We start from the raw sequence: 22,363 nt of genomic DNA on the forward strand, positions 1-22,363 counted from the left end.
TACCTAAAGAAAAACTCACTGAATGTTAGGGAAATGTTATTGCAACACTGGTGTGGATGTGATGTTGTGGTAAACATATGTGAGGTAGAGGTACTGTAGGTTGTGGTAAACATAGTGTGAGGTAGAGGTACTGCCGGTTGTGGTAAACATTATAGTGTGAGGTAGAGGTACTGCCGGTGTGGTAAACATTATAGTGTGAGGTAGAGGTACTGCAGGTTGTGGTAAACATTATAGTGTGAGGTAGATGTACTGCAGGTTGTGGTAAACATCATATTGTGAGGTAGAGGTACTGCAGGTTGTGGTAAACATTATAGTGTGAGGTAGAGGTACTGCAGGTTGTGTAAACATATATTGGGAGGTGAGGTACTGCAGGTTGTGGTAACATAGTGTGAGGTAAAGGTACTGCAGGTTGTGGTAAACATAGTGTGGGTAGAGGTACTGCAGGTTGTGGTAAACATATAGTGTGAGGTAGAGGCACTGCAGGTTGTGGTAAACATAGTGTGAGGTAAGGTACTGCAGGTTGTGGTAAACATAGTGTGAGGTAGAGGTACTGCAGGTTGTGGTAAACATTATAGTGTGAGGTAGAGTACTGCAGGTTGTGGTAAACATAGTGTGAGTGAAGGTACTGCAGGTGGGGTAAACATAGTGTGAGGTAGAGGTACTGCAGGTTGTGGTAAACATTATAGTGTGAGGTAGAGGCACTGCAGGTTGTGGTAAACATTATGTGTGAGGTAGAGGCACTGCAGGTTGTGGTAAACATTATAGTGTGAGGTAGAGGTACTGCAGGTTGTGGTAAACATTATAGTGTGAGGTAGAGGCACTGCAGGTTGTGGTAAACATATAGGTGTGAGATAGAGGTTACAGGTTGTGGTAAACATTATAGTGTGAGATAGAGGTACTGTAAGTTGGGGTAAACATTATAGTGTGAGGTAGAGGTACTGGAAATTGTGGTAAACATTACAGTGTGAGGTAGAGGTACTGAAGTTGTGGTAAACATTACAGTGTGAGGTAGAGTATGTAGGTTGTGGTAAACATTACAGTGTGAAGTAGAGGTACTGTAAGTTGTGGTAAACATTATAGTGTGAGGTAGAGGTACTGCAGATTGTCGTAAACATTATAGTGTGAGGTAGAGTACTGCAGTTGTGGTAAACATTATAGTGTGAGTAGAGGTACTGCAGGTTGTCGTAAAACATTATAGTGTGAGGTAGAGGTACTGTAGGTTGTGGTAAACATTATAGTGTGAGTAGAAGTAAGGTAGGTTGTGGTAAACATTATAGTGTGAGGTAGAGGTACTGCAGGTGTGTGTAACATAGTGTGAGGTAGAGGTACTGTAGGTGTGGTAAACATTATAGTGTGAGGTAGAAGTACTCGCAGGTTGTGGTAAACATTATAGTGTGAGGTAGAGGTACTGTAGGTTGTGGTAAACATTATAGGCGAGGTAGAGGTACTGCAGGTTGTGGTAAACATTATGGGTGAGGTAGAGGTACTGCAGGCTGTGGTAAACATAGTGTGAGGTAGGTACTGCAGGCTGTGGTAAACATAGTGGGAGGTAGAGGTACTGTAGGTTGGGTAAACATTATGTGTGAGGTAAGGTACTGTAGGTTGTGGTAAACATATATAGTGTGAGGTAGAGTACTGTAGGTTGTGGTAAACATTATAGTGTGAGGTAAGGTACTGCAGGTTGTGGTAACATTAAGTGTGAGGTAGAGGTACTGAGGTGTGGTAAACATATGTGAGGATAGTACTGCAGGTTGTGGTAAACATTATAGTGTGAGAATAGAGGTACTGTAGGTTGTGGTAAACATTATAGGTGAGGTAGAGGTACTGCAGGTTGTGGAAACATTATAGTGTGAGGTAGAGGTACTGCAGGTTGTGGTAAACATTATAGTGTGAGGTAGAGTACTGTAGGTGTGTGTAAACATTATAGTGTGAGGTAGAGTACTGTAGGTTGTGGTAAACATTATAGTGTGAGGTAGAGGTACTGCAGGTTGTCGTAAACATTATAGTGTGAGGTAGAGGTACTGCAGGTTGTGTAAACATTATAGTGTGAGGTAGAGGTACTGCAGGTTGTCGTAAACATTATAGTGTGAGGTAGAGGTACTGCAGGTTGTGGTAAAACATTACAGTGTGAGTAGAGGTACTGTAGGTTGTGTAAACATATGTGTGAGGTTGAGGTACTGTAGGTTGTGGTAAACATTATTGTGAGGTAGAGGTACTGCAGGTTGTGGTAAACATAGTGTGAGGTAGAGGTACTGCAGGTTTGTGGTAAACATTACAGTGTGAGGTAGAGGTACTGTAAGTTGTGAAACATTATAGTGTGAGGTAGAGGTACTGTAGGTTGTGGTAAACATTATAGTGTGAGGTAGAGGTACTGCAGGTTGTGGTAAACATAGTTGAGGTAGAGGTACTGCAGGTTGTGGTAAACATTATAGTGTGAGGTAGAGGTACTGCAGGTTGTGGTAAACATAGTGTGAGGTAGAGGCACTGCAGGTTGTGGAAACATTATAGTGTGAGGTAGAGGCACTGCAGGTTGTGGTAAACATATAGTGTGAGGTAGAGGTACTGCAGGTTGTGGTAAACATTATAGTGTGAGGTAGAGGCACTGCAGGTTGTGGTAAACATTATAGTGTGAGATAGAGGTACTGCAGGTTGTGGTAAACATTATAGTGTGAATAGAGGTACTGTAATTGTGTAAACATTATAGTGTGAGGTAGAGGTACTGTAAATTGTGGTAAACATTACAGGGTGAGGTAGAGTACTGTAAGTTGTGGTAAACATTACAGTGTTGAGGTAGAGGTATTGTAGGTTGTGGTAAACATTACAGTGTGAGGTAGAGGTACTGTAAGTTGTGGTAAACATTATAGTGTGAGTGAGAGTACTGCAGGTTGTCGTAAACATTATAGTGTGAGGTAGAGGTACTGCAGGTTGTGGTAAACATTATAGTGTGAGGTAGAGGTACTGCAGGTTGTCGTAAACATTATAGTGTGAGGTAGAGGTACTGTAGGTTGTGGTAAACATTATAGTGTGAGGTAGAGGTAAGGTAGGTGTTGTGGTAAACATTATAGTGTGAGGTAGAGGTACGCAGGTTGTGGTAAACATAGTGTGAGGTAGAGGTACTGTAGGTTGTGGTAACATTATAGTGTGAGGTAGAAGTACTGCAGGTTGTGGTAAACATTATAGTGTGAGGTAGAGGTACTGGTTAGGTTGTGGTAAACATTATAGGGCGAGGTAGAGGTACTGCAGGTTGTGGTAAACATTATAGGGTGAGGTAGAGGTACTGCAGGCTGTGGTAAACATAGTGTGAGGTAGAGGTACTGCAGGCTGTGGTAAACATAAGTGTGAGGTAGAGGTACTGTAGGTTGTGGTAAACATTATAGTGTGAGGTAAGAGGTACTGTAGGTTGTGGTAAACATTATAGTGTGAGGTAGAGTACTGTAGGTTGTGGTAAACATTATAGTGTGAGGTAGAGGTACTGCAGGTTGTGGTAACAATTACAGTGTGAGGTAGAGTACTGCAGGTTGTGGTAAACATATTGTGAGGTATAGGTACTGCAGGTGTGGTAAACATTATAGTGTGAGATGTAGAGGTACTGTAGGTTGTGGTAAACATTATAGTGTGAGGTAGAGGTACTGCAGGTTGTGGTAAACATTATAGTGTGAGGTAGAGGTACTGCAGGTTGTGGTAAACATTATAGTGTGAGGTAGAGGTACTGCAGATTGTGGTAAACATAGTGTGAGGTAGAGGTACTGCAGGTTGTGGTAAACATTATAGTGTGAGGTAGAGGTACTGTAGGTTGTGGTAAACATTATAGTGTGAGGTAGAGGTACTGCAGGTTGTGGTAAACATTACAGTGTGAGGTAGAGGTACTGTAGGTTGGGTAAACATAGTGTGAGGTTGAGGTACTGTAGGTTGTGGTAAACATATTGTGAGGTAGAGGTACTGCAGGCTGTGGTAAACATAGATGTGAGGTAGAGGTACAGCAGGTTGTGGTAAACATTATAGTGTGAGGTAGAGGATACGTAGGTTGTGGTAAACATTATAGTGTGAGTAGAAGGTACTGTAGGTTGTGGTAAACATTTATAGTGTGAGGTAGAGGTACTGTAGGTTGTGGTAAACATTATAGTGTGAGGTAGAGGTACTGTAGGTTGTGGTAAACATTATAGTGTGAGTAGAGGTACTGAGTGGTTGTGGTAAACATTATAGTGTGAGGTAGAGGTACTGCAGGTTGTGGTAAACATAGTGTGAGTAGAGTACTGCAGGTTGTGGTAAACATTATAGTGTGAGGTAGAGGTACTGCAGGTGTGTGGTAAACATGTGTGAGGTAGAGGTACTGCAGGTTGTGTGTAAACATTATAGTGTGAGGTAGAGGTACTGCAGGTTGTGGTAAACATTATAGTGTATGAGTAGAGGTACTGCAGGTTGTGGTACATAGTGTGAGGTAAAGGTACTGTAGGTGTGGTAAACATAGTGTGAGTAGAGGTACTGCAGGCTGTGGTAAACATTATAGTGTGAGTAGAGTACAGCAGGTTGTGGTAAACATATAGTGTGAGGTAAAGGTACTGTAGGTTGTGGTAACATATTGTGAGGTAGAGGTACTGTAGGTTGTGGTAAAGGCTGTATAATGTAATGCTGAGGGAGTAGTGATGATGTGAGAACAGACTGGGCTGTACAGTTGTCTCCAGGTCAAAAGAGACACAGTGCACCCAGGCTGAGCTACACCATGTTGATTAATGGGACTGACACCCTCCCTCCCTCCTCCCTCCCTCCCTCCCTCAAGCACGCACACACACAGGACACAAAAACAAACAGATACACACAATCTGACTCTTACAAAAACACACATTTCAACACTCTCATGGGTTACAAAATGGATGTGGTCCATATCACTATCACGCCAACTAGCAGCAGCAAAACACTGGATACTCCTTGGGAATTTTCTTGGACATTTCTCAATTTCCATTCTGTCTTTGGCTTGGCTACAGCCATACAGTGCAGTACACAGGCTGACTTGGCTATGCAGGGTGCTGCAGACATGCAGTCATAAGAAGGCAAGAGAGAAGAGGGAGAGAGTTGGGGGGGGTGCCCACTCTATACCTTGGACTGTGTGTGTGTGTATATATGTGTGTGTCTGTGTGTGTGTTTTCCACTCTTTCTGTGGTGGTTTTCTCAGAACGTGCTGAAGCGTGACGTTGTGACACGTGAAATGCCAGTGTTACACGCTAAGCCCACAAGTGTTTAGTGTCAGCTGACGAGACAAAGTGGGTATGAACACATACCAACCCTCCACCGCAGGAAGATGGAGAGAGAGCGAGAGCGAGAGAGAGAAGAGAGAGAGAGAGAGAGAGAGAGAGAACAAAATAGAAAGAGATAGACTGACCTGGTCTGTGGAGGCCAAAGTTGGTGCCCACCCCCACGCGAGGGAGGCATTGGACCACCTTCTTGACCGTGCCTGCATCTGGGAAGTTGAACATGACCGCAGCTACAGAGGAAGGCAAACAAGTTCTGTCAATCCATGGCTCGGTTTCCACAAAAATATGGAGCCGCTTCAAATTCAAAATAATATAGAAATAAATCCCAATTAGGTATATCGACTACCTAGGCTTCACCCCAACCTCTCTTTCACTATACATTAATGTCTCAAAAACGTTGGACCTAACATTCAGACAGCATTTTAAGTACCTATAAAGAAACAAGATTTCCCTAGCATTTGTCCTCTGGCCTAACCTTCATATGGTTTAGCATTTGATCAAGACAAAGTAGATTGTGGACTCCAGGAAAAGGAGGACCAAGCACGCCCCTGTTCTCATCGACGGGGCTGTAGTGGAGCAGGTTGAGAGCTTCGAGTTCCTTGGTGTCCACAACACCAACAAACTAACATGGTCCAAGCACACCTAGAAAGTCGTGAAGAGAGCACGACAAAACCTATTCCCCCTCAGGAGACTGAAAAGACTTGGCATGGGTCCTCAGATCTTCAAAAGGTTCTACAGCTGCACCATCGAGAGCATCCTGACCGGTTGCATCACTGCCTGGTATGGCAACTGTTCGGCCTCTGACCGCAAGGCACCTCAGAGGGTAGTGCGTATGGCCCAGTACATCACTGGGGCCAAGCTTCCTGCCATCCAGGACCTCTATACCAGGCGGTGTCAGGGGAAGGCCCTAAAAATTGTCAGAGACTCCAGCCATCCTAGTTATAGACTGTTCTCTCTGCTACCACACGACAAACTATACCAGAGCGTCAAGTCTAGGTCCAAGAGGCTTCTAAACAGCTTCTACCCCCAAGCCATAACTCCTGAACATCTAGTCAAATGGCTACCCAGACTATTTGCATTGCCCTCCCCCCTCTCCTTTTACACTGCTGCTACTCTCTGTTATCTATGCATAGCCACTTTAATAACTCTACCTACATATACATATTACCTCAACTACCTTGACTAACCTGTACCCCCGCACATTGACTCTGTACCGGTACCCCCTGTATATATCCTCGCTATTATTTTACTGCTGCTCATTAATTTATTCTTCTTATTATGTTTAACTGCATTGTTGGTTAAGGGCTTTTAAGTAAGCATTTCACTGTAAGATCTACACCTGTTGTATTCCACGCATGTGACACATAAGATTTGATTTGATTTTAGCTGCCTTGTATATAACTCAGATGTTGCCCTAACGTTTGTTCAGTGTTTTGAAGCTATAAACTGGGAGTTGTAAAGGGGTTATTGTGACTTTCTGCCGGCCTAATGACTATAATCTCACACTGTGACAGTGATTAATTCCATAATTTGCCTTTGTTTTAATTGGATTGGGGGTCATTTGTTTAAGTCCCCCAGCATACATCATGCTCCGGGGGCCTGCGTGTGTGTGTGTGTTGCGGGGGGATCAGTGTGTGTATCCGCATGCGAAGAATTAACCCTACTCATTGCATATTTTTCTTTTTCATTCAGTGTGCCTAAATATCAATACCTATTTCATATTGGAACGTTTGCATTTAGAGACTTTACTAAGGCCGTGGACTGAATCAGTTTAATTATTGAAGTTGGACATCTTGAAACACACCAATCCTCTGGTATTAGGTTATGTTTTCATAATTCACAGTGGGTCTGAAGTGTTTTTCTTTGAAAGTGTTGTCAATGTCTTGTTTGCCAGCACTTATGGACTGGCATTAAAGCCGGATCAAACCAGAAGAGCCGTATCTAAACCAGAAGAGCCCGGTATCTAACCAGAAGAGCCCGGTATCTAACCAGAAGAGCCCGGTATTCTAACCAGAAGAGCCCGGTATCTAACCAGAAGAGCCCGGTATCTAACAGAAGAGCCCGGTATCTAACCAGAAGAGCCGGTATCTACCAAAGAGCCGGTATCTAACCAGAAGAGCCCGGTATCTACCAGAAGAGGCCCGGTATCTAACCAGAGAGCCCGGTGATCTAAACTAGAAGAAGCCCGGTATCTAACCAGAAGAGCCCGGTACTAACCAGAAAGGCCCGGTATCTAACCAGAGAGAGCCCGGTATCTAACCAGAAGAGCCCGGTATCTAACCAGAGAGCCCGGATATCTAACCAGAAAGCCCGGTATCTAACCAGAAGAGCCGGTTCTTAACCAGAAGAGCCCGGTACTAACCAGAAGACGCCCGGTATCTAACCAGAAGAGCCCGGTATCTAACCAGAAGAGCCCGGTATCTAACCAAGAAGGGCCCGGTATCTAACCAGAAGAGCCCGGTATCTACCAGAAGAGCCCGTATCTAACCAGAGAGCCCGGGTATCTAACCAGAAGAGCCCGGTATCGACAAACCCGTATCTAACCAGAAGAGCCGGTATCTAACCAGAAGAGCCCGGTATCTAACCAGAAGAGCCCGGTATCTAACCAGAAGAGCCCGGTATCTAACACAAGACCGGTACACCAGAGAGCCCGGTATCTAACCAGAAGAGCCCGGTATCTAACCAGAAGAGCCCGGATATCTAACCAGAAGAGCGGTATCTAACCAGAGAGCCCGGCATCTAACCAGAGAGCCCGGCATCTAACCAGGCAGTGTGTGTTCCCCCTCCTCCAGGCGTATCTCCCAGGCCAGTCCCAAGCAGCTCTACAAGGCCTCCAACATGACCCAGCGCTGGCAGCGCAGAGAGATCTCCAACTTTGAGTACCTGATCTTCCTCAACACCATCTCTGGTAAGACCAGTGTTACCCCACTGTCAMTGGACTGTCAYCATAGGGAATGACAACACACCCAGCTATTATGAACATACGTGGTCAATGATGTAAACTCTGTTTGGCCAACATGGTTTCATCCTCTGACTTCATTTTCTTCATAGTTAGTAAAAATATATTCCACATTTAAGCTCTAATTGAAAAGGGAGTCTGGTGTCCAGACATTTAGATTACTAGACATGTTCMGTTCTAGAAGTTTGATGATGATGTTGACTAATTTGAGACTGTTGTGACCACTCCCCCTATGTCTYCCTCCCTCCAGGCCGTACGTACAACGACCTGAATCAGTACCCCGTCTTCCCCTGGGTCATCACGAACTACGACACTGAAGACCTGGACCTCACTCTGCCCAGCAACTACAGAGACCTGTCCAAGGTAACACACCCACGCACACTTAGGAAGAAAGAGACGCGTCRCTGAAGACAGGTTCTCTGTGACTAGCTGAGTCAGCGCTGATRGAAAGTCCTATAAGGTAGTAGGCTATGAGGGAGTATGTAGGGGAGTTGTGGCTGGAATGATTAGCAGGCTGTTTGTTAATCACTGCCCACTCCCCTGGCCTGAGTAGTGGCTGTGTAATTGCGATTGATCATAGTTAAGTAAGACGTCTCTTTAATCACTGGGTGCTGATAGCCATCTCTGTACAACACACAGCAGAGAGGAAAGAACAGCTTATCTCTCTCTCTCACTCTCTCTCTCTCACACTCTCTCACTCTCTCACTCTCACTCACTGGCTAAAGGCGTCCTCATACATAGGTTTGATTTGCTCCTAGCAGAACTCGGCTAGGTGAAGTGAACGTATGTGCTCGCATACTACCTTAAAATACCTTGAAAAAGCGGCAATATTTGTCCCTCTTGAGATGCAGTAGTCGGTAAACTTCCTCAAAATAGTCAATCTAAGATAACTCAATAAATCTGTAATTAATTTTGGTGTTTTTACAGAGGTCTTTTTACATCTGAGATGTTTGGTGCAGTATTTCTCAACAACAGAAAATGTGCATGAAAACTTGTCGTCTGTCGTTGAATGACAAACACTTCTTTGAAGAATGCCTACTGGTGACCAATCACCGACGAAGGGGCGTAGACTTCGGATACCGAACTTCCACAAGCCTAAAAAAACTAAATGTGTGTGCTCGAACTGCCAGAAGAATAATAATGCTGAACGCTGTCAAACACCAAAACGTCATAACATGTCGTCATAATGTATGCAGAAACTGTTTAAACTAGGAAGCATACGTTAAGGGGTACTCTTAGATGGTATCACTTCTTACACATATAGAGGAAGTCATGTAATACCAAGACTCCATTTTGTATTTGACCTGGACAGAAGTCTAAAATGGCATTTTCTCTTACATGTGCAAAACTCCATCATTTATTAATTGAAGTCAGTCTGAAGCCCCCTCCCGCCGCTTCCTCTGAAGTAAAGGAATGCTCTCTACAGATGATTAAGAACAATGGAAGATGTCTTACTCTCCCCTCCTGATGCTTTTAAAACACACACACACTTTTAAAAGGCCCATCTCCAAAGCCTGCCAGTCGCAGCAGCCCCAGAACGGCCATTAATTATGTGTAATGGCGCCCAATGGTGGGAGGACAGAGGATTACTTTGAGAGTGAGATGATGGAGCGCCCGTGTCTGGCTTAARCCAAAATGGCMGAATAAATCAGCCGGACCACAGGAAACAACAGGCATGTGCAGTAATGGACAGGCAGAGTATACCTGGGCAGTAATGCACTCTAGAGCCACACAGAGATGGCCATTCACTTCTAATGTGCGTCTGGCCCAAGTTTGCCTGGCTGGCAAGGATTTGAGGTAGAGGTGGAATGCAGAAGCGTCCATCTTGCTATGACTGAGGATGGATTCAGCTGGAGTGAATGCATGCTCTCTTGAAAAGACTTCTCTGGCTTTTTGTGAACTGTCATTGCCTAACTGCTTCTCGACTTCATACACACCACACACTCATCCTGTCATACCATCAACACCGTTCCAGAGTCCTCCTTTGACCAGTCCTCCATGCCGTTTCTCTCTCTCTACCTTGCTTGTGTAGTGTTTCCCACCATGCGGCTGTGTACTCGCCCCCCTCGCTCTGTTTATTTGTGCTTCATTTTGCCACTAGGCTGACACATGACAGCCATAGCAGCTCTCTCCCTCCTCCTCCCCTCATCCCCTCTTCTCCAGAGTTTGACAGCTCAGCCTCTGTGCTCAGTCGAGCTCAACGCCCAGGGAGAAACTGAGCAGCAGAGAGAGGGAGGGAATGAGATAGAACAAGGGGAGAGAGAGGGAGAAGACAGAACAAGGGAGAGAGAGTGAGACGAGAAGAAGGGGAGGAGAGGAGAACGACAGACAGGGGGAGAGAGAGGAGACGAAGAACAGGGGGAGAGAGAGTGAGACGACAGAACAAGGGGAGAGAGAGTGAGAAGACAGAACAGGGGAGACAGAGGAGTGAGAAGACAGAAGGGGAGAGAGAGGAGAGACAGAACAGGGGAGAGAGAGTGAGAACGACAGAACAAGGGGAGAGAGAGTGGACGAAGAACAAGGGAGAGAAGAGTGAGAAGACGAAAAGGGGAGAGGAGAGTGAAACGACAGAACAAGGGAGAGAGGTGAGAACGACAGAAAGGGAGAGGAGTGAGACGACAGAACAAGGGGAGAGAGAGGGAGAACGACGAAGGGGAAGAGGAGTGAGAAGACAGAACAGGGGAGAGAGAGGAGAAGACAGAAAAGGGAGAGAGAGTGAAGAACGACAGAACAAGGGAAAGGAGTGAGAAGACAGAAAAGGGGAGAGAGATGAGAACGACAGAAAGGGGAGAGAAGTGAGAACGACAGAACAAGGGAAGAGAGAGTGAGAAAGACAGACAGGGGAGAGAGAGTGACACAGAACAAGGGGAGAAGAGAGTGAGAACGACAGAACAAGGGGAGAGAGAGGGAGAACGACGAGCAAGGGGAAGACGGAGGGAAGAAGGGAAGAAGAGGAAGGAAGAGAGGGGAGAACGACGGAACAGGGGAGAGAGAGGGGAGGACGACGGAACAAGGGGAGAGAGAGGGAGAACGACGGAACAAGGGGAGAGAGAGGGGAGACGAGGAACAAGGGGAGAGAAGAGGGGACACGAAGGGGAGCAGAAGAGTGAGAACGAGGAACAGGGGAGAAGAGAGGGAGGACGACGGAACCAGGATGGAGGGCGAGAGAGGGAAAGGAGAGAGGGAGAACGACGGAACAGGGGGGAGAGAGGGAGAGAGGGAGAGAGGACGGAACAAGGGGGGAGAGATTGAGAACGACAGAAAGGGGGAGAGAGGCGGGAGAACGACAGTACAAGGGGAGAGAGAGTGAGAACGAGACAAGAGGGGAGAGAGGGAGAACGACAGAAAAGGGGAAGGAAGAGGGAGAGGGGAAGAAAAAGGGAAGGAAGAGGGAGAGGGACAAGAACAGAGAGAACAAGGGGAAGGACGGAGAGGAGAGAGAGGGAGACGACAGAACAAGGGAAGGAGGAGAGGAGAGAGAGGGAGAAGAACGACAGAACAAGGGGAAGGAAGAGGGGGAGAGTAGGGAGAACGACAGAACAAGGGGAGGAGGAGAGAGAGAGAGGAAGAACGACAGAACAGGGGAAGGAAGAGGGAGAGAGAGGGAGAACGAAGAAAAAAGGGGAAGGAGGAGAGGAGTGTGGGCAGACTTTTTTGTTTCACCCCTCTCTCTCTGCCTCTCCGTATCCCTCTCTACTCTCTCTGCCTCCCTCATCCCCCCATTCTCATTGAAGAGCGAGGGAGTGAAGGAAGGAGAGACGCGGGGCCGACCAATCTTTACTCCACCAGTTTTCTTCATGCTGTTGACATGGTGTGATATCAGTGTATGACCAGTGGAGCGTGGCAGACTGCATCGTCTGGGAAAGGACAGCCGCTCCGACACGCGGTACTCCTCCTCTATTGGCTGCTCGTTTAGTTTGGTTCATCATAATCCCCCCTTCTGATATCTCTCCTTCTCTCTCTCCTCTTTTTCTCGAGGTTGGAGTGTTGGGCCAGTAACCGAAAGGTTGCTGGTTCGAATACCGGAGCCTACAAGGTGAACATAAAAAAAAAAAAATCTGTCGCTGTGCCCTTGAGCAAGGCACTTAGCCCTAAATGCTCCAGGGTTGCTGTACAATGGCGACCCTGGCCGTGACCCCGCTCCCTGCGCGTCTCTCAGGGAGAGTTGGGATATACAACAAAACACATTTCCATTATACCCTTGTGTGTAACAGGACAAATATACGCACCCCCCAAATTATGATTATTTYCAGTCTACCCTCCCTCCCTCCCCCTCTCATGTCGTGCTCTGCTTTGATAGAAACAGGTCATGCGAGAGCCCTGTGACATTGAGAGGCTGAAATTGCCACGAACGCCCGTGTGTCACACACTGTCATGCGTGTGTGTGCGTGCGCGAGTGCATGTCCTCACAAATGTATGTTCCTTCTGTCAGAGCGATTCCCTTCATACCCCGGCGCTCTTTCTCATCCTAAACTCTAACCTCGGCCTGACATGAAACGCCAGCCCAGAGATAACATTGTAGTCACCACGATAAGGACACGGTCTTACACTAGACAACCTTAGTCCCTATCTAGTGCACTACTTTTGGACGCTCCTTAGTAGTAGTAGTGCACTATGTTATGAATAGGGTGACGTTTGGGACGCACCGCTGCTCTAACATTGAGAGCATTTTTAAACAGGCAATTTGGATGGACTCCTGAAACGGGATGCTTGAACGAGGTGTTGACCTGGACAGGTTTGGGGGTCCTGTATTTGCAATGTAGCAAAAATAACGCAGCTTTATATTGAGTTTATATTGAGCGGTTCCAGGACTCTCGTACTTTGGCACCGCGCGGGGGCTAATGGGGTATTGATTTCAAGATGCWTCCCATATGTTTTCTGACACCCCTCAAACACCACGTCATTCTCACTGTTTAAATAGGACATTATATATAAACAGTCCTCTCAAAACCACAGTTTGATTTATGTCTCAAGGCTCTCTGGCAAAGCTCAGACTGAGCCTTCCTAAATGAGCGATTTATTTAGTCAAATAATCCTTAAATGTGGAAACATTGTAGTTTGTTGTATCACTGCTGACCCTTATAATTTGGAGAGATGTAATGGTTAACTATATGCTACTGTCTGGTTTCTGCCCATCTTGATAGCATCTTTTGCCTTTGATGTCGTTGACATTTGAATTCAGATCAGAGAGATTTTTACTGTAGGGAAAGATTGTTTTGTATTATCCGGTTGACGTTAGATTTGACTTCGGTTAACTGTTGAATGATTTTATTTGTGTCTGTGATCAGAGTCCTTTGATATCATAACTCTCTATTTGATCTGCAAACAGTATATCAGCGCAATAATGTGTTACTGTATGATGCATTTCCTGTTCTTCTAATATGTTAGAGGATTTAGCGTCACATAAAAGATTACACATCACCGACACCATCTTGTATAGTTTTTATTTTATTTAACCTTTATTTAACTAGGCACGTCAGTTAAGAACAAATTATTATTTACAATGACAACCTRCCCCGCCCAAACCCGGATGACGCTGGGCCAATTTGTGCRCCGCCCTATGGATCTCCCAATCACRGCCGGTTGTGATACAGCCTGGAATCAAACCAGGGTCTGTAGTGACKCCTCTAGCATAGTTGAGTGGCTATGGGTAGCAGTTGGCTAGCATAGTACTTTATAAGTGTAAGCTMATTCTATGGTRTRATAATGATGCTACAATAACCATTTCCCAACACCTTCCTAATCTACATTCTTKATGAACAACAGATAMAACCGTTATCCAAGATTAAAGTCTCCCATATTCTCCTCTTTGAAGCAGTAACACCATCTAACTCCRTCCAWGGTTTATTCTAATCTCATTCCCRTTCAAAGTCTAATTAAAAACAACGATAGCAGCWCATTTATCYGACCGCTCGTCAAAGCGCTATTCGCAGGCWCCGCCTGAACATATTAGCCCAATGGGCAGCGTTCACTCGATCAGAGTACTCCTCACCGGGGACGGCCCTGATGTACGACGCTGTCACCACCGCTCTATTGTACCGCCGCCCTCCTCGCGGCACAACGCTCTCCACCCGGCGGTAATTTACAGCAGTAAACAATGTAGAGTGTAGAGCACTCTCTCTCTTTCTCCCTCTCATTCGCTCTCTCTCTCTCACGCTCTCTCTCTCGTGATCTCTCGTGCTCTCTCTCTTGCACTCTCGCTCTATTTTTCTCTCTCTCTCTCTATTTTTCTCTCTCTCTATCACGCTCTCCGCTCTCTCCCCCTCTTTCTATCCCCTCTCTCTCTCTCTCTCTCTCTCTCTCTCGCTCCCCCCTCTCCCCCGCTGTCTCTCGCTCTCTCTTTTATTCTCGCTCTCATTGCAGTGCACTCAGTCTCTTTTTATTTTATATTCCTCTTCCAGCCTTTTCTTTTTTTTAATGAGCTCTACGTTATTACGGCAATAAATCAGTCCAATCGTTGTACTGTATAATTCAGCGTGTGTACTCCCACCCCCAGTAGCCCTGGGTAAGCCAATAGTGTGTCACTGTCAGCACAGCACAGCTCAGCACACTGTGTCGGCATGAGGCGGTGTGTGTGTTGGCGTGTGTGTGTTCCTGTTCTTTTCCGGTTGTTCGAGTATAAGGAAGGTAATTGGGTACGGTCTTGAATGGGTGCACCCTTGGATACAATCAGACACACACACACACACACCATTACACCCACCCGACACAGTAACAGCAGCATCAGATCAATAGCCTCTCCCCAGCCTGGACGAGGCCTCCCATGACAGCACTATGATATGAGAGAGGGCCTATCGATCCACCAGCCAGTGCGTCATCTTCAAAAGGCCATCATTCCATTACCATTGATCAGAGAGGAGGTGTGTTTGGAGCGAGGGATGAAGAGGAGGAGGGYTAATAGAAGACTAATAAAAATTGAATTGGGAAAAAAAGTGATTTCTATAAATGAGCATTTAAATAATAATCCAGGCTCAGGCAGGTATTGGTTTCTCTGAGATCAATGGAAAATTAATGCAACTGATCCATTTTTTTTAGACCCTCAATGGCGGCTGTGTCTCCTGACTAGTATATTAGCTACAGATTCATAAAAATGGAAAAAGGAACCTCCCGGCCCTTGCTATTGATGTTCCTAGGCCTCCTTTCATCGCAACACATTCGTTCTCTCTGACAGACTAGCTGCAGGGGGTTGTGTTTCAGGGCTGTGAAGTGAAATGCACTCTGTTGGAATGGATTGATCCTCAAAACAACACAGCATCTAATATTCATTCGACGAAYGCACAAAGGTTACCAACATCATTTGAATATATATGCCCTGTGTTTGAAGCAAAGTCTGCTCTCTRAAAGCTAAAAGAGTTCAATGTACTGTGTTATAAAATGTTTCTTTCTTCTTTTTGTACTGCCACGCTTTCTCTCTTTCTCTCTGTTTATCTTTTATCTCCATCTCTATCCGTGTCTATCAGTCTCTGTTGTAATAACATTTTACGTTTCTTTCTCCTCACAGCCCGTTGGTGCCCTGAACCCCAAGAGGGCGGCGTTCTTCAACGACCGCTATGAATCCTGGGAGGACGACCAGGTGCCGAAGTTCCACTACGGAACCCATTACTCCACCTCCTCCTTCACCCAGATGTGGCTGCTGCGCATCGTAAGTTAACTACCCCCAACTATATCCACCCCACCTCCTCCCAAGTAGCCTAGCGGTTAGAGCGTCGGGGCCAGTAACCGAAATTTGTCACTGGTTCGAATACCCGAGCCGCCGACGTGAAAAATCTGTCGACGTGTCCTTGAACAAGGCACTTGACCCAAATTTTCTCCACGATTGCCGTACTGCTATGGCTGACCCTGTAAAACAACACATTTCACTGCACCTATCCAGTGAAAATGTCTCGCTTGTAAAGATAACTTGCCTTTTTCGACACATTAAAATTGCAAAATACTTCTTTTGACCTCAATGGTTCAACTTGGTAAATTTTAAGGTTCAATTAAAATACTAAATCCCACCACGAAAAATGTGTATAGAATAGGATTTAGGCCTTCTATTTTGTCACTGCTTTATGAAAAACAGATTACATTTAGAAATGAATGCATTACAGTTGCCACCTACCCGTCATGGTGTAATATTTACTACCTATTCATCATTAGACTTGTAGCACACCCCATTGCAGCTAATTGTTGTTTTCTAATTGGCCATGGATACATAGAGAGTCAGGTTGATTTATGTCACAGTGAAATACAGGCTCCATCTACACGCTAACGTATGCACAGCGTATTGTCCCTGGCTGGCCTTGGTTATTTCTATGTTGTGCTGCTCGTAAAACAGAGAAGCAGCACGTCGAAGCTAAATTCATAATTTTTCTTTCTGTGTGTCTGCTTTGCAACATAAGAGGAACTCAGAAAATATATTTTTTTAATTAAGTCTTCAATTTAACTATGTTTAATGAGGGGCTATTATTCTGTACTATTTTTTTTACGTCTGCTTCTAAACAATCTAAAGATTTCATGAAGTTATCTTTCTCCCACGTGGTGCTTTTGATAGTGTTTTGTTATATTGGTCACTSTATGTAACCCTCATACAGCCAATATCAGACATCACTCTTTCTGTTCCATCCACAGGGGACCATTCTGCCATACAGGGAGGGCTTCTAACCTTCTTCCAGGGCCCTTGAATTGTCCTGTAATTGTCCCAGTAGCTCCCTATGGAAACAACCATTGATCCCATCACATCATTAGCTGGCTTATTGCTGGCTTATTTTAAATCCACTTTACCAAATGCCCTTCAATTCAAGTGTCAATGTATAGATGGGATAGGAAGCCCAAATGAACACTAAGGCAGACCTTAAAAGTCCCGCTCCTGTATTCAAAATCATCTGAGTAAAAGTGCTGATCTAGAATCAGGTCCCCCCCTGTCCATATAATCGTATTCATTATCCTAGATCAGTACTCCTACTCTGAGTTCATTTTGGACTCTTTCTGAGGGACGGGCTGTTGTTTCAGAGGGACGGGCTGTTGTTTCAGAGGGACGGGCTGTTGTTTCAGAGGGACGGGCTGTTGTTTCAGAGGGACGGGCTGTTGTTTTCGGAGGGAGGGTGTTGTTTCAGAGGGACGGGCTGTTGTTTCAGAGGGACGGGCTTGTTTGTTTTTTAGAGGGACGGGCTGTTGTTTCAGAGGGACGGGCTGTTGTTTCAGAGGGACGGGTGTTGTTTGGAGAGGGGCGTGGCTGTTGTTTCAGAGGGACGGGCTGTTGTTTCAGAGGGACGGGCTGTTGTTTCAGAGGACGGGCTTGTTTCAGAGGGACGGGCTGTTGTTTCAGAGGGACGGGTCGATTGTGTGTCTGAGGGAGGCGTTGTTTCAGAGGACGGGCTTGGTTTCAGGAGGGACGGGCTGTTGTTTTTCAGAGGACGGGCTGTTGTATTCAGAGGGACGGGCTGTTGTTTTCAGAGGGACGGGTCTTTGTTTTCAGAGGACGGGCTGTTGTTTAGAGACGGGCTGTTGTTTCAGAGGGACGGTGTTGTTTCAGAGGGACGGCTGTTGTTTCAGAGGGCGGGCTGTTGTTCAGAGGGACGGGCTGTTGTTTCAGAGGACGGGCTGTGTTTTCAGAGGAGGGGGCTGTTGTTTCAGAGGACGGGCTGTTGGTTTCAGAGGGACGGGCTGTTGTTTCAGAGGACGGGCTGTTGTTTTCAAGGGGTGACGGGCTGTTGTATTCAGAGGGACGGGCTGTTGTTTCAGAGGGACGGGCTGTTTTGTTGTTCCAGAGGGACGGGCTTGTTTAGAGGGTTTCAGAGGGACGGCTGTGGCTGTTGTTCGGGCGGCTGTTGTTTCAGAGGGCCGGGCTGGTTGTCTCGAGGGCCGGGTGTTGTCTCTGAGGGCCGGGGCTGTTGTCTCTGAGGGCGGGCTGTTGTCTCTGAGGGCCGGGCTGTTGTCTCTGAGGGCCGGGCTGTTTGTCTCTGAGGGCCGGGCTGTTGTCTCTGGGCCGGGCTGTTGTCTCAGAGGCGGGTGTTGTCTCAGAGGGACGGGCTGTTGTCTCAGAGGGACGGGCTGTTGTCTCAGAGGGCGGGCTGTTGGTTCAGAGGACGGGCTGTTGTTCTCAGAGGGCGGGCTGTTGTTTCAGAGGGCGGGCTTGTTGTGTTCAGAGGGACGGGCTGTTGTTTTTCAGAGGGACGGGCTGTTGTTTCAGAGGGACGCTGTTGTTTCAGAGGACGGCTGTTGTCTCTGAGGGGGGCTGTTGTTCAGAGGGACGGGCTGTTGTTTCAGAGGACGGGCTGTTGTTTCAGAGGGCGGGCTTGTTGTTCTAGAGGACGGGCTGTTGTTTCAGAGGGACGGGCTGTTGTTTCAGAGGGACGGGCTGTTGTTTCAGAGGGACGGGCTGTGTTTTCAGAGGGACGGGTCTGTTTGTTTCGAGGGACGGGCTGTCTGTTTTCAGAGGGACGGGCTGTTGTTTCAGAGGGACGGGCTGTTGTCTCTGAGGGCCGGGCTGCTGTCTCTGAGGGCCGGGCTGCTGTCTCTGAGGGCCGGGCTGCTGTCTCTGAGGGCCGGGCTGTTGTCTCTGAGGGCCGGGCTGTTGTCTCTGAGGGCCGGGCTGTTGTCTCTGAGGGCCGGGCTGTTGATCGACACAAGCAAGATTAAGCGTGATTCGAAACGCACCAATAACACACCTCTACAGGCTTTACAGCCACACAGTGACGCCTGCCGTTCGCTTAGTTCATTTCASTGGTTTGTGACAGTGTCAACAAGTCAGACAATCTGTCGTCGTTGCATTGAGGGTATTAGCTGTAAGATATTACCTTAAAAAGCAACTTATGGAAATGTAGATTACAGAAATGTAAAGCCAGATTTGAGTGTTGTTGCAAAACATGTGTTTTTAGCCATATAAGCAAACGCTGTTATTTTTGGCTAATATACACAGTGAACTTCAGTATATTAACACTGAGTGTACATAATATTAAGAACACCTGCTCTTTCCATTACATAGACTAACCAGGTGAAAGCTATGATCCCTTATTGATGTCACTTTGTTAAATCCACTTAAATAAGTGTAGATGAAGGGGAGGAGGACCGGTTAATCTCCCGGGTGGGCGCAGTGTCTAGGGCACTGATCGCAGTGCTAGCTGCGCCACCAGAGTCTCTGGGATGTCGCAGCCCATGCGCCAGGCTAGGTGGGTTCGCGCCCAGCTCTGTTGCAGCCGGCCGCAACCGGGAGATCCGTGGGCGACGCACAATTGGCATAGCGTCGTCCGGGTTAGGGAGGGTTTGGCCGGTAGGGAGGGTTTGGCCGGTAGGGATATCCTTGTTCTCAGTATGTAAAAAAAAAAAACACTCTACTGTAAGTTGCTCTGGATAAGAGCGTCTGCTAAATGACTAAAATGTAAATGTAAATGTTAATAAGGATGTTTAAGCCTTGAGACAATTGAGACATGGATTGTGTATGTGTGCCATTGAGGGTGAATGGAAAGACTAAATAGTGTTTTTTAACGGGTTGATAGTAGGTGCCAGGCGCACCGGTTTGTGTCAAAACTGCAACGCTGCTGGGTTTTTCACACTCAATAGTTTCCTGTGTGTTTCAAGAATGTTCCACCTCCCAAAGGCATACCAGCCAACTTGACACAACTGTGGGAAGCATTGGAGTCAACATGGGCCAGCATTCCTTTAGAGCACTTTTTAACACCCTGTAGACTGGATTCCTGACTGATGAAGGCTGTTTTGAGGGGGTATACTCAGTGTACACAATTCAGACTCATTTTACTATACTTTAAAAACGCTTAATCATAGGATGTGGGGTCAAATGTCATTTCTTCTTCTCCTTTTTCTCAAATGTACAGTACACCGCAGTGTCACAGCACACTATTAGGAGGATATGTGGATAACTGATCATTCTCTCATTCTTTCTCTCATTCTTCTTCTCTCGTTCTCTACTCTCATTCTTCTTCTCTCATTTTCCAGGAACCCTTCACCACCATGTTCCTCAACTTCCAGGGAGGGAAGTTTGACCACGCTGACCGCACCTTCTCCTCCGTGTCCCGAGCCTGGAGGAACTGCCAGAGAGACACGTCCGACGTCAAGGTAGACACACACACACACACACACACACACACCACACACACACACACACACACACACACACTGCCGCCACCTCTTCACATGGAGCTAGCTGTTGAAAGACAGACAGTGTACCAGGATATCGACTAGAGGGGCCTCTGCAGTCTGAACACTCCTTGGACGTTCACACACAAGTTCACACACCGAGACCCTCAACACCTTCAGCAGCCCGCCAGTGTGGGGGAGTCCACCACTGTCCAGACCCCAGGAGCCAGGGAACATACTAGGTAGGAGGAGAGGGTGGCATCAGTCTCTAAAGACTGGTACCTTTTAGTTGTGATAGAAGTGTTTTGATAAAATGTATGGTTTTCTGTGTGGAATAAACACACTTTAGTTTGTTGATTGATGGATATCTATTGATTTAGATAGTGATATCAGATTTTGCATATAATAAATAAGAATATGTTCTTAATATGCTCTTCAAAACTAGGGGGTCAAATGTCAACATTATCTTCCAAAGTATTCCAAACAAACATTCAACGTTCAAATTACACCCTTTTCATTGAATTCCTAAGCCTTCTCAAAGGCCCTCTTCTCTCTCTCTATCATCACCGGTGAGAGAAATGGCTAATCAAATGAGCAAACAAACACACTGGTCTAAAAACAACAAGCCCACTTCCTCACATCTTAAACCTCTCCACTCCACAAAACCTGACCTCAAACTGAAGGTCGGCCATTTTACGAGGCCTCTGGCTTCCATGGGGTCGACCCGGGGAGGCCTGGTGTAAATTTGTCCAGTCTGAGGTGGCGGTACGGGGGCCGGGGGTCTCCTTCAACCCTTCACCCCCCCGGCCCCTCTTAACAAGGTTGGGGAAATACAGGGGGCTTCCCCGCTACACTCTCTGCCCCGGTCCCTCCATTATGTGCAGTGGCCCCTGCTCTACTCTGGTCAGAGGCCAGCTTCTGTGATCCCCAACCCTGTCCTGTCACGGGTCACTGCAGGGTCCACAGCCCCCCCCCCCCCTCCCAGTACACTTCGACAGTACACACACACACAACGATGCCTTTGGGCTAAGGCAAAAGGTCAGGAGGGGTCAGGGGATTGTGGCCAGAGGTCATCACGGCCTCCTACGCTACAGACAGACTGGACTGGCGTCTTTAACCTGTTATCACCACTTTATACACTGGGATACAAAACACACTAAGACTTTTTCCCCCCTTTAGAAGGAATAGAAGGTTCTTAGAGTTTCCTACAATAKTCCTGAAGCTAAAGCTAAATGGTATACTTAGCATGCTAAATTGATACATCTCATTTGTAACCCTTCTTTGTTAACAAGGTGAATGAGATCATCCATGCGAGGAAAGTCGCCAGAATGTTATTTTGACGTAGCTAAGCTAAACTCAACATGGAAGCTGTATTATTGAGTGCAGGGTTGAGCCTGGACCTGTGTGTTTTGATGTAGAGTGGAGCTCTTGTGGTTGATCCACTGTGACAGGTCTAGACTGAGACAAAACTAGATTCTCTCTCGCTCTCCTTGGGCTTTCGCAATCAAGTGTTACCGGTAATGCGAGCCATATGTTTTRTCATTGGAGGCGAAGCGCAATCAACCGTCAACTCCTTCCAACTCCCCCAGCCACCACTCCACCCGACCCAGGCCAAAAGAGAAGGCCAAATCTACATTTTAAACAAGATGGCTGCCTGTACTCATAAATGTTTTAAGAGCGTGGGTCACTTGTTAAAAGAGGAGGGTTGGGGCCTCAGAGACCCAAACTGTAGCAGAGGATTGAGGAGGACCCGCCATAGACCCAGAGCCCAGTGGAGAGGGGGCCCAATGTTCTGACCCCCCATAGACCCAAAGCCCAGTGGAGAGGGGGCCCAATGTTCTGACCCGCCATAGACCCAAAGCCCAGTGGAGAGGGGGCCCAATGTTCTGACCCGCCATAGACCCAAAGCGCATGTGATTCGGATGTTTTGTAAGGGCTGCACACATGCATGCACATGTACGCACACACACAGAATCCCTGGAAGGCTGTTATCAAGCAAGCTCAGACCTGAGAACAGTGCTCACTGCGTCCAACAGGATGGAGACAAATACATGATTAGACAGGAAGCCAGTGTTTCCCT

At 46.7% G+C, this 22,363-nt stretch overlaps 1 protein-coding gene across 1 annotated transcript in view; it reads left to right on the forward strand.

The window, feature by feature from the left end:
- LOC112072453 (lipopolysaccharide-responsive and beige-like anchor protein) overlaps positions 1-22,363 on the forward strand; it is a gene marked incomplete at its 5' end in the record, with an annotated part of 121,387 nt that overhangs the window by 5,845 nt on the left and 93,179 nt on the right. Inside the window, 4 exons of the mRNA XM_070439805.1 lie at positions 8,042-8,157; positions 8,459-8,571; positions 15,710-15,850; positions 20,143-20,262. Of these exons, the coding sequence (XP_070295906.1) occupies positions 8,042-8,157; positions 8,459-8,571; positions 15,710-15,850; positions 20,143-20,262 (490 nt within the window). The remainder of the gene's footprint in view (positions 1-8,041; positions 8,158-8,458; positions 8,572-15,709; positions 15,851-20,142; positions 20,263-22,363) is intronic.

This window comes from Salvelinus sp. IW2-2015, unplaced genomic scaffold (assembly GCF_002910315.2).
Source record: "Salvelinus sp. IW2-2015 unplaced genomic scaffold, ASM291031v2 Un_scaffold1933, whole genome shotgun sequence".
NCBI classification, from domain to species: Eukaryota; Metazoa; Chordata; class Actinopteri; order Salmoniformes; family Salmonidae; genus Salvelinus; species Salvelinus sp. IW2-2015.